At 38.5% G+C, this 15,851-nt stretch overlaps 2 protein-coding genes across 3 annotated transcripts; both read left to right on the top strand.

Moving 5' to 3' along the window:
• The first annotated feature begins 8,883 nt into the window (after window positions 1-8,883).
• On the top strand, window positions 8,884-10,739 carry LOC18046994. Of its 2 annotated transcripts, XM_024188821.1 has the most exons (4): window positions 8,884-9,076; window positions 9,201-9,341; window positions 9,903-9,981; window positions 10,114-10,739. In XM_024188821.1, the coding sequence occupies exons 1-4, from the start codon at window positions 8,903-8,905 to the stop codon at window positions 10,134-10,136; spliced, it is 417 nt and encodes a 138-aa protein (XP_024044589.1). In that variant the 5' UTR covers window positions 8,884-8,902; the 3' UTR covers window positions 10,137-10,739. The 2 variants fall into 2 exon arrangements, with proteins under 2 accessions (XP_024044589.1, XP_006444152.2); XM_006444089.2 differs by having other exon boundaries at window positions 9,903-10,739.
• A 2,882-nt stretch (window positions 10,740-13,621) lies between these two features.
• Window positions 13,622-14,744, top strand: LOC18046993 (probable galacturonosyltransferase-like 4). The gene has a single exon (XM_006444088.2). It carries the CDS (start codon window positions 13,649-13,651, stop codon window positions 14,711-14,713), a length of 1,065 nt encoding a protein of 354 aa, XP_006444151.1. The 5' UTR covers window positions 13,622-13,648; the 3' UTR covers window positions 14,714-14,744.
• The last annotated feature ends 1,107 nt before the right edge of the window (window positions 14,745-15,851 follow it).

The raw sequence follows: 15,851 nt of genomic DNA, 5'->3' as shown, positions 1-15,851 counted from the left end.
TTTCTCATATTACAATTTATATTATATGAGATTGCTACTAATTTTTACAATTAGACAATTAATGTGACTAGTTTCATTAACTTTTGTGAAGCACTAGTTTACACTAGTTTACATTAAATCTTACTCTCATTATCTACATTTTGTTTGATATTTTTACCTTCACTAATATTTGACTCACTAATATTCTTAAAGAAGGTAATATATAGTCTTTACTTAACTCGACTTTCCGACGCCCAAAACTCCTACTTAATTATTAATTTACATTAAATTTTATGAAACACTAGTTTATACTAAATTTTACCCTCATTAATAGTCGAAAGACGTTTAGTCTACTCACATTTCTTTTGATATTTTTACTCTCCCTAATATTTAATATTTTGTAAGGGAAAAAGTTGTCTACACTCCATTATACATTATAATCAAGGGAAGAATATAATTAAGGAAAGAATTACCTCTATAATACTTTTATAAGGTTTGAACCATTATCCTCGCAATCAACAAACAAGCCTGACTATATTGGGGAATTCCAGGCCTCGGATGAAAATAACTTAATGGGGGTTTGGAGGAATTATATGAGGATAAGGGTATCTCTTGATGTTCGAAAGCCGCTTAAACGCCGTATGAAGCTGAAGAAAATTGGGAGTGAGTGGATATGGATAGATTTCAAGTACGAGCATCTTCATGTATTTTGTTTTATATGTGGGTTGCTTGGCCACACTGAGAAACAATGTCCATCTCTTTATGACTGTCATGCAAGCACCATTACAAAGCCATATGGGCAATGGATGAAGGCTCCCACAAGAAGGAATAACATGAATTCCGGTGAGAAATGGTTGTGTTCGGTTCCCCCGGAGATGGGAGAAGGAAAATATGGAAATTGCATGGAATCCGCGGATGATATGTCGATTGATTCCGTGCATCCCATAAAATCAGGAATTGCAAACTTACGTAGCACTGAGGGAGGTGAGAAGGATAGGTCAGTGCTGCTTAACAAGGCATCCAATTTATTGGTGCCAGCCAAGAGTCAACTTACTAGCAAAGGAAAAGAAGTAATTGGTACTGGGCCAACAAAGGAGGGTGAGGAGGATTTTGAGTTGGGCCTTGTAGTTGTTGAGAATAAGAGAAGAAGATCTAAGCTCGAACTGGAAGAGAATCTGGTACTTCAAAGTGGTACCTCGCATATGATGGAGATAGGTTTGTTTCAAAAAAACAGATTAGCGGTGGGCTTTGTCAATCGGGCCCACCGAACCCAATGAGTATCCTTAGCTGGAACTGCCGTGGGCTGGGCCAACCACGGACAGTTCAGGTTCTCACAGATTTGGTCAAGCACAAAAAACCTTCTTTTGTCTTTCTTATGGAAACTCTCTGCTATAGAAATCAATTGGAGTTTCTTAAAAATAAATTGGATTTCGAAAATATGTTTGTGGTGGATCGGGTGGGCCGTAGTGGAGGATTGGCCTTACTATGGGATGGCAAATACGAAGCTCACCTAATCAAATATGCAAAGAATTTTGTGGATATCGAAATAAGAGGAGCGGGTATGGGTCACTGGCGTTTGACAGGTTACTATGGGTATCCAGAGTCAGCTCGAAGACGTGAGTCTTAGGATCTTCTTCGTTACCTTACTACCATTTCATCTCTGCCATGGATTTGCTTAGGGGATTTCAACGACTTACTTTTTAATTATGAGAAAAGAGGGCGTCGAGCTCAGCCCAATTGGAAGTTGCGTGGCTTTCGTGAGGCTGTGGCTGATGCTGGTTTGGTGGATTTGGGGATGGCGGGTTACCCATTCACTTGGGAGAGGTCGCGTGGTGCAGAGGAGTGGGTTGAGGAGCGGTTAGATAGGGCTCTTGCAAATACGGCCTGGTGTAATTTATTCCCGCAAGCAAAGGTCTGGAGTTTGGAGGCAACTTGTTCTGATCACTTACCCATTTTCGTGGACCAGAATCCCTCGGGCTTCATTCATCGTCACACACGGTTTAGGTTTGAAAATGTGTGGCTTCGAGAATCAGATTGTGAGGCTGTTGTTCAAAGAAGTTGGAGCTCTTCTGCTGGTTTTCCAATTCAGCATAAATTAGCTGTATGTGGAGGGGATTTATGGATCTGGGGGGGAAAGTTATTTCGGGATTTCCGCAAGCGTATTGTGGACTGCAAACAACAGATGGCAATTCTGCGTGGAAGGAGATATCAAGAAGGGCTGGAAGCTTTTACAGAAGTCAAGAAGTAGTACAATGAATTACTTCACAGCCATGAAGTATATTGGAAACAGAGAGCCAAGTCTTTTTGGCTTAAAGAGGGGGATATGAACTCTCGGTTTTTCCATACTACAGCCTCCAAGAAAAAGAAGAAAAACATGATTGATAAGTTGCGGAATCAACAGGGTATGTGGTATTCACGCCCTTCTGAGATTGATGCTTTGATTGTTGAATATTTTCAAACTTTATTTTCTTCGGAGAGTTGTATATGTGAACCAGTATTAGCTTGTGTTGAGGCTAGTATCACTGCACTACATAACCAATTATTGTTAGAACCTTTCACGACTCTAGATGTTAAAGAGGCCTTATTTAGTATGCATCCAGACAAATCCCCGGGACCGGATGGCATGAACCCAGCATTTTATCAGAAATTTTGGCATGTAGTGGGGAAGGATGTTACTGAAGCTTGTCTTAGTTATATCACGAATCGAGCTTTCCCAGAAAAATTTAATGACACTTTGATTGTATTGATTCCTAAGCATACGCAGCCTGAGCAACTGACAGATATGCGTCCCATTGCATTATGTAATGTATTATATAAAATTGTTGCCAAAATGCTTGCAAACAGAATGAAGCTTGTTCTTGGTGAAATTATTTCAGATTCCCAGAGTGCATTTGTTCCGGGCAGAGCAATCACCGACAACATTCTTATATCAACTGAAATTATTCATTACTTAAAGAGGAAAAAACAAGGAAAGGCTGGGACAGCTGCGCTTAAGATTGACATGTCTAAAGCGTATGATCGAGTTGAGTGGAGTTTCTTAAAGCTCATGATGTTGCGGATGGGTTTTGATGAGGGTTGGGTCGAGCTTGTTATGATGTGTGTTTCTACTGTGAGATACAAGGTGCTTAGAAATGGGGTAGAAGTGGGTCCAATTGTTCCAAGTAGAGGTCTCCGCCAAGGGGATCCATTATCGCCCTACTTATTCATCATTTGTGCTGAGGGGCTAAGCTCTTTAATTCGAAATCGTGAAAGGGCAGGATTAATTCATGGAGTCAAAGTCGCCAGGAGGGCCCCTGCGGTATCCCACTTATTTTTTGCTGATGACTGCTTCCTTTTCTTTAAAGCTCAACACAATGAAGCCAGAATTATGAAAAGTATATTGGCTGTTTATGGTGCTGCTTCGGGACAGAAGGTGAATTTGAATAAATCTTCAATCTCTTTCAGTGCAAATATGGGCGAGGAGTCTATACGCCAGGTGTGTGGCATTCTGGAAGTTCCTGCCACAGACAATCACGGAACTTATTTGGGGCTGCCCTCACAGATCGGCAGGAAGAAGAGCGTGGTATTTAATTTTATTAAAGAGAAAGTCTGGCAGCGGCTTCAAGGGTGGAGTCAGAAATTTTTGAGTAGGGCGGGAAAGGAAATCATGCTGAAAACAGTAGCCCAGGCTGTTCCAAATTATGCTATGAACATATACTTACTGCCTCTGGACTTGTGTAACGATCTGGAGATTATGATGAATTCATATTGGTGGGGATCTACGAGGACTGGAGGTAAAGGTATTCATTGGCTTCGATGGGACAAAATGTGTAAGCCAAAATCTGTTGGGGGTATTGGTTTCAAAAGAATACATGACTTTAATATAGCCATGCTTGGGAAACAATGTTGGAGACTTATGACTAATCCGCTTTCTCTTGTAGCAAGGATCCTCAAGGCCCGATATTATCCTAAGGTTTCTTTTGTTGATGCTTCTGTTGGTTTTAACCCCAGTTATACATGGAGGTCAATTATGGCTGCCAAGGATGTAGTAGTAAATGGTAGTCGCATACGAATTGGGAATGGGCAGCAGGTTCAGCTTTCTAAGGACCCCTGGCTTCCTGATGCAAACAATGGCTTTATCACATCGGAGCTGGATGAGAGTCTTGCAACAGCGACTGTGGATAGTCTTATGGTGCCAGGGCAACGGAGGTGGGATTATGATTTGATTGCGGATGTCTTCAATTCAAGGGACGCTGCCCTCATTTTGCAGGTGCCTCTCAGTGTTAGACAAGATGACGATTGCTGGTATTGGCTTGCAGATCCTAAAGGGCAATTTACAGTTAGAAGTTGCTATAATCTACTGAATTCTGAAGCTAATGTGACAAGCAGTAGGGTGTGGAAACGCTTATGGGGGCTGGAGGTTCCAGGTAAGGTTAAACATTTCTTTTGGCGTGCATTGATGAATGTATTACCAACAGTGGATAACTTGCGGCCTCGAAAGGTTGAGGTATCCCCAATTTGCCCCATCTGTAATGCTGAAAATGAGTCTGTGTTACATTGTTTAGTGGAGTGTTTGTTTGCTCAATCTTGCTGGGTGTTGTCTTCTATTGGCACTTTTGGGAGCTGTTCTTCTTTGTTTGATTGGTTTGAGCAAGTATTTACCCGCTGCTGTAAAGACGATTGTAATTTAGCTGTGATGTTGTGTTGGAGGCTTTGGTTTAATTGGAATGATAAGGTGTGGAATAATCATGGTAGCCAAGCTCAAAGTCTAGTAAATGCTGCTGGTCATTGTCTTTTCCAATGGCAAGAGGCTAAAAGGAGAACTTTCACTATTGCAGAGGATATTCCGTTGGGTCACGGCTCGATGTGTTGGGGCAAGCCTCCTGTAGGTTGGCTGAAGTGTAATGTGGATGCAGGGGTATCTAGATCTCAGGGGAGAGTCAGCTTTGGAGGGGTGATTAGAGACTCTGGTGGTGATTTTATTGCAGCAAAGTGTCAGAGTTTTCCTGGTTCTTTTCACCCTCGCGAGGCTGAAGCGTTGGCTGTCCGAGAAGCGTTTAGTTGGATAAAGCTTATGCAGTTATCTAAAATTATTATTGAGACAGATTGCTTAAATGTGTATTCTGCTTTACTTTCTCCATCAGCTAGTTCTAATGGTTTTGGTTTACTTATTGCGGATTGTAGAGCTATAGCTCAAGTAATTGGAGAAGTGAGATTCTCTTTTGTGCGTCGATCTGCGAACGCCGCTGCCCACAATGTAGTTAGGGTGGGGGGTTCTATGTCAGGTCCTAGAGAGTGGAGGGTTGTTCCACCTCTATGGTTATGTCCTTTGTTGACTGATCCTCTTGTTTAATGAAATTTCCATTCATCAAAAAAAAAAAAAAACAAACAAGCCTGACTACTCGGCGGAAGGCTTCTTTTCATGCATATTTATAGACTATCTTCAGTGTTTTGGACTTATTTTACTGCTAAGGGCCCCCATGGAAACAAGGATGTGATATTATGCCCCCATGGAAACAAGGATGTGATACTATGCCCCCAGGAAATGAGAAAAAAAAATGGCGAATATATTAAGATTGTATTGCATAATAGTATATCTCAATAAATATGGTTTTTGCAGCCAGTATGACAGCGATTTTACCTTGCAACGTTTGGGCAGATGGCAGCGGTATTAGAAGGAGGAAATATGAGTAAGCTCCCTAGCCGGGCCCCAATTTTCTAGATTCTTTCATTTCTGGCATGATTCAGAATCTTTGCTAGCAAGGAACCAAAATAATTACCTTAATTAAACTGCTGAATTAAGCCTAAAACCATTATCTAATGTATTCGTTCAAACACATGCTTGAGAGATAGATAAGATCATACAACTTGATTAGACATGACCAATCCTTGCTGCTCAGATCGGAGCTTGATCCAAATCTACAAGTTGCTGCCGTGGTCCAAGCTTGAAGCTGCACATGCCATATCCAAGCACACCAAGATCATATAAAAATCAAGACCAAAACAAGATCACAACCAAGCAAACCAAGATCAACCAACTAGGTAACATAATACGCTCAAATCAATGTTAAGAAAGAGGATCATTATTCAACGTTTAAGTAAGATGTCATTTTGGTGCCAACAATACCATCTCGGCATCATTGTTGTGTTAGGAGCAACATTTATTATTGACATAACCTCTTTGCCATGAAAATGTTACCTCAACACCAAGTGTAGGAGCAAAGTGCCTTGTTGAGGCCGCCTCGATGCCACAAAGTTGTCACCAAGTGTAAGAGCAAAGCACCTGCGCCATCTCCTTGCCACAAAGGTGTCACCTCGGCACCACAGCATTTAGAGCAACGCACCTTATTTGTGCTGTCTTATTGCGACAAAGTTATCATCTCGACATCACTTTATCATTACAAGTGCTAGTCCGCTAGATGTCATCTCCACATGTGACTAAGGGAATATCTCAACAAGAGAATATCAACCACTGCCCACATTAAATACATATCCATGTTAGTTCCAAAGCTAGACATAAATTGCTAGATCTAGAGCAATGCTTAGCTATTAGGGTGCAGTGTTAGTTGGCGTCGGATCGAGGTCTTGGAACGAGAGTGACTAGTCGATGTGCCATTAAAGAACAATCCAACATGGTTATCTAAGTAGTCAAGCATTCGATGCCTAAATGGTTCGTGTATAAGAAATATGAGACTAATGCCTAGACAACATGTGTAATGGGTGGGTAAGGCTAGCTTTGGAACGAGGCTATTTTAGTATTTTTCTCTCTTTCTTTAAAAGAGTTTGCAATTTTTCTTCTCTCTCTCTTTCTTTAAAATTTCTCTCTCAAACGTTCCCATATTTTTCTAACTTGAGCCTGTGTGTTTTCATTGACTCTGTTTATTTTGTAGGCATTATCACTTAATTCTGTGGTCGACTTGACTTTTGTTGAAGACTATATTCATCTCTTTCTTTGCTTTCTTTCTCTGTGTATTTCTCTTGGTAAATTAATTATATTCTCAATTTAGTGCGTCATTTGCATTGTGATAAATCTTTATATGTATTTTAATGTTGTTTCCTCATGACAATATAAATCGTGAATATTAACTGTTTAAGGGAAAAATAGGAAAGTCAATAGAGCGCCACGTGTCAACTAATTGAATGATTCCAGCACAATCTGAGGTACCCCGCACAATCTGAGGTGCCCGGCGTGATTTGAGGTATCCCGTATAATTAGAGGTACCCCACACAAATAGAGGTACCCCATGTATAAATAGAGGTACCCCATATATAAACAGAGGTACCCCACACAAATAGAGGTACCTCGTACAATTAGAGGTACACCACGTAACTCGAGGTACCCGACAGAACAGATGCAAGAGAATCCTCCGAAAATATCTGCCATGAGAAACGTCTCCACCTCCTTAAAGATATTATTTGATTTTGTCAAGATTAGGAATAAAAAACGACGTGCTAAAAGGAGAGACAGCCGCCTGCCACCTCTGCCAAAAGTGAAGGACAGTGGTCCCCAACCGCCTACCCGACAGCTACTGCAGAGGTACCCTGGACTACTCTCCAGCGCGCGCCATGTTTCCAAAAGATAAGATACGCCGCGAACATGCAGATAACGGCCCAAAAATTATAAAGAGGTAAAAGGACGTTAGCCAAAAATGGTACACCACATGGCAGCTGAGGTGCTCCATATATAAAGGTACCTAGGTTTCATTCTCCTTCATGTTCTCACTCACCATGAACACTCACACTCCAAAAAATAGGTTCTCTTCAACCTTAAACTCTAATTTACAGAGGGCTAGCTAGCTCTATTTGCCATAAAAGCTTGAGTTTGCTAACTTGAGCGTCGGAGTGTGAACGCCGGGGTACCCCGGCTTCACCTCTGACCTCAATTTCACTGTTTTGCAGGCGTGAAGCTCATTTTGAAGGACACATCTCTTGTTTCTGACCTTTCACCATTGTTACCACTCTCTCTCCCCTTCTCACCTCCTCCGAATTTCAGATACACCGCACCGCACACAACAAATCAGTGAGGTACCCCATTTCCCCCAAAAATATAAATTCATTATTTAAAATAGATTCTGGATTTTCCTACCCCAAAATCGGTTGAAAACATTAACCAAAGCTTGATGGTAGAATGGTTGAAACTTTGGCATGTATATATATATAATCATTTTTTAGTGTAGCGACCTCATTTATTTTGTATACTGACACACTTTAAAATCACGGGACTTAAGAGAGTTAGTTTTTAATTCTTTAAAACAGCACGATTTTATAATTCATTCAATAACTAACTCTTTTTTAAACTGAAATGTCTAAAAATATATCCGCATTAAAAAAAATGTAGGCGTTGAGAATGATTATTATTATTATTATTATTATTATTATTATTATTATTATTATTATTATTATTATTATATATATATATATATATATATATATATGTTCTAATTCAAAATTTTAAAGTGTGGGATCGTCCGGAAAAATGCATAAATCTTACGATTTAAGCGCTTTAAGTTTTAAACTTTTAAAACCCAGCAATTTTAAAACTTTCTCATACTTTTTCTGTATTTTAATATTTCCAACCTAAAAACTACTATATATATATGGGTAAAATTATGGTACTACAGTGGTACCATACTACAACTGGATCCAACCATTGGATTCAGTCCACAGTGGTCACTAGAGCGGGATCCAATGGCTAGATCTATCTGAGGAATGATACCACTATGGTACCATAGCTGGACCCTCTATATATATATATATATATATATATATATATTTTTTTTTTTAATGCAGAATTTTAAAATTTTAAAATTTTAAATCACTTAAATTCCACTGTTTTAAAACTTTGATTGACTTTTCGAATATTTTAAGATTCAAACCAAAAAATTAATATATATATATATTAAATTGAACCAATCACAAAGCAAAACCAGTAAGATAGAACAATATGAGAATGAAAGAAGATGACGATGCCCTGCAAGCATCAATAAAAATGCTGGAAAGAACATCAAAGGGCGTCGAGTGTTCGGAGCTGGAGGCTATAACTTTTCAGGGTATTCAAGCCGTGGAGTTACGAACGGGCTTTCTGCGCTGCTATTTCGTCATACCAATCCACGCAGCTGTAAATTTTTTTAATTTTAATTACCAGAAGAAGAAAAGTTTTGTTGACATTTTCTCTTTTGTTCTGTTTCTGTTGAAGCCTGTGATTTTAACGTCAGTTTCTCTCTTTGTGTGTTTGTTTGTAGGATCAAGATGGAAATTGGCATGCCGGAGCGATTGCAACTTTAATCGACGGCTTGGGGGCGCTCACCGTCAATTCCTTCACCGGCAAATCCAAGGCTTCCGTTGACTTGACCATTTCTTTGTACTACTCTGCTAAGATTCAAGTACTTTTCTAACTTTTTTTTTCCCATTTTTGCAACAATTACATCTGCGTCCTTGAGGTTTTTTTCCCCCTTCGATTAAATATATATTTTGTATATTTGTAATAAATACGTCCATGACGATCACTGATTCCTTTAAAACTACTAAATCACCCTTATAATGTTGAACGTTTTTGACACGTTAAATATATATTTAGTCATCCGGGCTGTTAAAATTAATTAATTAATTTGAAAATAATTAAAAATTATCAATTGCTTAATTAACAACACGTCCATATCACATTATTTGAAATAAAATTTTGTGATGTTTCTCATTGCTCTATCCATTTTCATTCCTAATATGGATTATTAGTTTCTGAAAAATGCTTCTTTTTTTTTTTTGAGCAAAATGACTTAATTTTTGTGAATCAGGTATCCAATCCAGAACTGCATAGAATCCTCAAGAAATAAGAATTTCTTAATTTTTCACGGTGTTTTTACTCAAATAAAATGTTATAGTAATTGTGTGTTTGTGTTGGTGAAATGAGAAGTTAATGAGTAATGGCAAATATGAATTAATGGCAGGAAGAAGTTGAAATAGAAGCAAAGGTTGTGGGCAGCAGGGGAAAGCTAACATCCGTGCTAGTGGAGGTCAAAAGAAAAGGTAACGGAGAACTAATTGCATTGGGTAAGAATTGGATGACTTCAAAATTATAAGTAAAAGGAAAGGGAGTAAGCTGCTTTGAGATCGCAAAACCAGTAACTTTGATCCATTTGGCGTCATCTTGAAATGCAGGTGCTGCCATTTTGAGCATCTGATCACGCCAATTTTAATAGTTTTAACCTTCATACCGTAATAAATTGGTTCTTGTCTTTTCAGTTTTATGATCCAAAGACTGAGTATCTTCTTGTATTCTTAGTTTTCTGGTAGAACGGTATGAATGGTCGACAATAAACCATACAACAGGAAGTTAATTTGGTTCCCAGTATTCTCTCAAACAGATATGAAAAATGGTTAATTTTCTTTTTATTAACTGGCTTGTTTATCATTCTTTTGCTTGGGTCAGAGCCTAAGTACAAATTCTGATGCTTGAAATGCTAAAATATTTGAAACATTTTAGTCAATATACCCCACCCTGACTTTAATTTTATATAAGATATATGAGTTGCGAACTAAATCCAGGTAACTACTAGCCCCATTTTTGTTTCTGTGCTCAATTGCAGTCGTTGATGTCCAATGTGTAATTCCGTAAACGAATTAGGCATAGGCAAATGTGCAAAGGACCACACTTGAGAACAAGTGTGTCAGGTTTCTAGCTGACGGTTCAGCACCCTTCGAGCTGAATCTATGTACAAATTTTGCTTGGCGGTTTTGCTCTCTTGATTGATGATCTTAAGGGCCCATTTATCTGGGTTGAAGAAGACGCCCTGCAGGCTTTGCACTTTTATTTTGCTTTTCTGTGCATCCAATTCAAATGTATTATTCTTGTGTGGAAGACAGTGACTGAATTCTCCTTCTACATGTCCTCTTCGTATAGTTTCAAAGATTGTTAAATGCAATTCGAATAGAGAGAGCTACGGATAAGCCTACTATTTTTATCTCTCCATCTGAGACAGAAACAAAAGTAAAGACCAAAACTTTGCAATGTATCACATGATTAATTACTGTACATGGGATCGATAATTAAGCAATGGGATTTGACAAGTAATGAAATATAATTACTAACCCTAAAATTAGTGTTGCAGCCCTCGGACAGTTCACCGAATTGATTATACACCAGCAATATGGTAAGATAAGTGATCCGTCACTTACTATATGACAGTTTGTAGTTGTGATAAGTGATAACAACAAAGCTACAAAATTCGTAGCTAGCAGTAGCACGACTTCGTAAACATGACATGAAAGTTGAAACTGATGCTGAATGTCAGTTATAATTTAAAATGAATTAGAGCTAGCAAGCGTACTTGAATCTTAGCAGTGGAGCAAAATGAAACACTGAAGTCAAAAGATGCCTGGAAATGAAATAATTAAAAACTTCATTTTCATTTGAATCGTTTCTATATATTTCATACGATCGGACAGCGAATATATAAGAAAGAATTGATCAACTAAAGAGAAAATTAAACTACGGCAAGGCGAATTGGTATGATGGAGCTGCAGCGTAAAAATCTGACACGTGACTCTTAGGACTTGAATACCCTAAAGGGCACTGGTGTCCAGCAGACCTTGCCCATGGATGATGGATGCTCCTTTAAGCCATTCTATTGTTGTTTGGAGATGAAGATGATTCTCATCCATTTTCTCTTTCTCTCTTGATGTGCGGAGGAATCAGTTGATGACATTTTGATAGCGAGTCAGTCCCTTTGTTGATCATATTTTGCACGTAGAATATTCTTCGCGTTTTTCGGAATCAAATAATCGTAATTACAGAATGTAAATGACAAAATTAGTAAATAAAGAGGGTGTTGTGATAGAACATGACAAAGAGCTCGAAACCAAAACTAACGCAAATTGATATCTTAAAATAAAAACAAAAACAAACAAAAAAAAATTCATGACAAAACAACGTCATTTTTGTGTTGATTATGATTAGCTTATGATTAGCGCCCCTGCTGTTTATTAGTGCTCTTTATGATAAGCATAAATTTTATACGTCACTACATGTTCAGTATACTAATGCATCTTTAATACGTCACTACATATTCTCAGTATACTAATATTATCATTACTACATTTTCAGATTTGATATATATATATATATATTTTTTTTCTTTTTTAGCAAATAAATGACAGAGCCTATCAATATATATTTATGATGCCATTTAACATTTTAGATTATCAACTATGGTAACTCCAACGGGATCCTGTACTTCATTATAGGAAATTTTAAGAATTTATTTGATCCGTTAATTAAAGTTCTATGTAAGGTTTCGGGAATCGCGCCAATTAATTAGCGAATAATCTCCATGATATCTGGTCATGTAAATCGTAAAATTCTTACCCAATACTTGATAGCAATTTAATTGTTTACAGTCAACGTGACATTTTGAGTCCTCTTCTACAAATTATAAGAGAAACCCATAATGAGTTTCTAAATTGAAAATTTTCCAGTAATGGAAAAAACAAAGCAAAATTTGGTTAAATAAATACCCAGTTCAAACACGTTATTATCGCATTTGCCTGCCCAATGATGCCATTTTAATGTCGGTTGTAAGGGAAAACTTATGGTGCAACAGTAGTACCGTGCCACAGTTTCATCCAGCCGTTGGATGTCAGTGAACCCCACCAATCTAAGTGCATCCAACGGCTGAATGTAACTGTGGCACGGTACCACAATTGCACCGTAGCCTGATCCCAGTTGTAATGATGCCGTTCTTGCGTTTGGAGTTGGTTAATCTTAAGAGATTCAGTGTAATATCAACCTCTTATAATTTCCGTTATAATTCCGTCTTGAGTTTTAAATTTAAATTATCAACATTACAATTAATTAGAAAAATATTTTTTGACTACACATTTTAATATCTGTTCCAACCTTGATTAAAAAGAAAAAGGTTCTAATAAACGTAAGTATGTTATTTATATAAATTAAATCTCTCTTTTTTTTTTCTTTTTTGAAGCAACCCATTAGAGCTAACATGTCAACTTTTGACTACATGTTGACCAAAATTAACAAAAAATCTTCATAAGTGAAGGTTCAAAAAACCTTCAATGATCCCAACTCAAGTGTTTAAGAAATAAATAAATGATAAATTATGCATATTCAACAGCAATCTTGAATATCAACTCTATGTTCTTGAGGATTTTCACAAATTGGACTGAAAGAGATATTTGTAGAGGGCACTTCAATGCTTATGTTAGTATAATTGTGTTTAGAGAATTTCTAGATCTGGATTTTAAAACATACATTAACCGTATCAGAAGTTGCCTTGTGATATATTGAAGTTTTACCTAGAAAGGGAAAAAAAATTAGAAGCATATTATATAGAAGAAAATAAATATGAAAAGGGTGCATGGTGACTTAATTGGCTTGCTCTTGTTACAATATAAAACTAAGATTAAGCAAGCATCCGAGGTTTGTTCTCTTCCTCACAATGCACAATCACATCAACAACTTCTCTCCTTCCTCAATAATATTATTAAGCATTATAATCAATCATTAACCTCTCTCCTAAACCGTCTCTTAACCAGCCTAACAATGGCTGTTCCTCCTCTCTCTCCTCTTCATGTTCATTAGCTTCTAGTTCTAGCTAGCTAATTTCTAATTTTTAATTTTTTTTTTTTGGGGGTTCTTCTTCATCATCATCATCACCAACTTCCGTTAATTGACAGGATGGCCACCACCTCAACATTCATCTTTATTGGCCTCCTGTCACTCCTCCTCTCTGCCTCGTCGGCGGCCCCTCCGTCCTCCGGTATTCGGCTTGGCGGCTTTATCCGCAGACCTTCATCATCATCATCATCTCGTGTCCCATTCTTCCACGAAGCGCCTGCTTTCCGCAATGGTGACTCCTGCAACACTCAAACAATCCACATCACCATGACCCTTGATGCCAACTACCTCCGAGGCACCATGGCTGCTGTCCTCTCCATCCTACAACACTCCACGTGTCCTCAAAACATCGAGTTCCATTTCTTATACTCTAATTTCGAACCGGACGTTTACTCCAGCATCAACTCAACTTTCCCCTATCTTAACCTCAAAGTATACAAATTCGACAGCAACAGGGTTCGTGGGAAAATTTCAAAATCAATCAGGCAAGCATTGGACCAGCCTTTGAATTATGCTCGTATTTATTTAGCCGACATTATGCCGGCGAATGTGAAACGGGTAATATACTTGGATTCTGATCTTGTTGTGGTTGATGATATTGGGAAACTATGGGATGTTGATTTGGAAGGCAGAGTTTTGGCGGCGCCAGAGTATTGTCATGCAAATTTTACAAACTTCTTTACGGACTTGTTTTGGTCGGACAGGAACTTGGCGAAGACATTTGATGGGAGGGATCCATGTTACTTTAACACGGGGGTTATGGTGATGAATGTTGAGAAGTGGAGACAAGGTGGGTATTCACAGAGAGTCGAGGAGTGGATGGTGGTGCAAAAGCAGAAGAGGATTTATCATTTGGGTTCGCTGCCGCCTTTTCTGTTGGTTTTGGCCGGGAATATTAAGGGGGTCGATCACAGGTGGAATCAGCATGGATTAGGGGGTGATAATATTGAAGGCAAGTGCAGGAATTTGCATCCTGGGCCTATCAGTTTGCTTCATTGGAGTGGCAAAGGGAAGCCTTGGTTGCGACTTGACTCTAGGAAGCCTTGCACCGTTGATCATCTTTGGGCGCCTTACGATCTCTACCGTCCACCACCATCAACACATTCTCCAGAACTCGAAGAATAATGATTTGTTGTTATTATTGAATATGGTGAGATTTGGGTGAGAAACAGGAAGGAGAATATCAATTCAAAAGCACGCTTTTCTTATTAATTAAGAAGGGGGAAGAGAGGGTTTATGTATTATATGTGTGTGTGTGTGTGTGTGTGTGTGTCTCAATTTCTGGAGCTAAAGAGTAATTAAGATCATGATTTTTGAGGAAGATAGAGAAGATTAATGTGAATTTTGTTGTTAATGAACAGGTAAGGGCAGTGTCAGTTTTGTCCTTTTTGTGTAGATAATATTTTATTACTTGGATGAGCTGACTGTCATGATGATGGCTGGCCAGATCGTGGATCCTCTTCTATCAGATTTAATTTCATGTGCACTGTCTAGCTCGCTCTGATGACAACGATGAACAGTATGTTTATATATTTATCATCTATCTCTAAATCCAGTTTTGAGTGCTATTATTAACTTATGATTCTTGCTGTTAATCATCTCAAAAACTATGTAACTGCTCCTTTACCATTTAACTATATAAACATGCCTTATCATCATCAATCATACCAAATTAAGTACAAGTTATTCTTACAATTGCAACAACAGCCAAAGAAGTGCATAAGAAAAGTCAGTCGTATATATCTAGAGCATTTTATTGTCAAATCATAGACCAAACTATACATCCAATGTTTAACTTACCAATTAAATAACTGACTCCCTGATAAAGATTTGATCCTTTTTCTTTGGCTCCATGCCCATAGTTCTGCTCATGGCTTCCTTCTTTGACCTGATAAATTCATCTGATTTTTCATTGATATTCGGAGCCACACTCAGAGGTGGTCTTAACCGCCTCGGAGTCCCTTTTAGCTCTTCATCCTCTATCGCTAATTTTAAATTTTCACTTGCTATGCTCTTCCCTTTCATTTTGCGCCTATCCTCCTCCTCATCGCTACCTTTTACCCTGACCGTCTTCTTGGGACCAGATCTTGGTGTCGGCCCGACTGTGATATTGGGCTCTTGTACAACATGATCGGACCTTTTGCCTTGAAGTCCTTGCTCGGTTTTCTCTAGAGGCAATAGAGGGATCTCCTTCTTGCGGCCGGATCGCCGCTGCTCACTACCTATCTTATTCCCAGCTTGGCCCGAAATTTTGGGCGCAATG

Source organism: Citrus clementina, unplaced genomic scaffold, assembly GCF_000493195.1.
Source record: "Citrus clementina cultivar Clemenules unplaced genomic scaffold, Citrus_clementina_v1.0 scaffold_3, whole genome shotgun sequence".
Taxonomy (NCBI): Eukaryota; Viridiplantae; Streptophyta; class Magnoliopsida; order Sapindales; family Rutaceae; genus Citrus; species Citrus x clementina.
This window is presented reverse-complemented; position numbering and strand designations above follow the sequence as displayed.

Bases quoted from the DNA above. Each gene is read 5' to 3' on its own strand.
- LOC18046994 (XM_006444089.2), top strand. From the start codon at position 8,903: ATGAGAATGAAAGAAGATGACGATGCCCTGCAAGCATCAATAAAAATG. The intron at 9,077-9,200 runs GTAAATTTTTTT...GTTTGTTTGTAG, and splicing joins TCATACCAATCCACGCAGCT to GATCAAGATGGAAATTGGCA. The intron at 9,342-9,902 runs GTACTTTTCTAA...AATTAATGGCAG, and splicing joins ACTACTCTGCTAAGATTCAA to GAAGAAGTTGAAATAGAAGC.
- LOC18046993 (XM_006444088.2), top strand. From the start codon at position 13,649: ATGGCCACCACCTCAACATTCATCTTTATTGGCCTCCTGTCACTCCTC.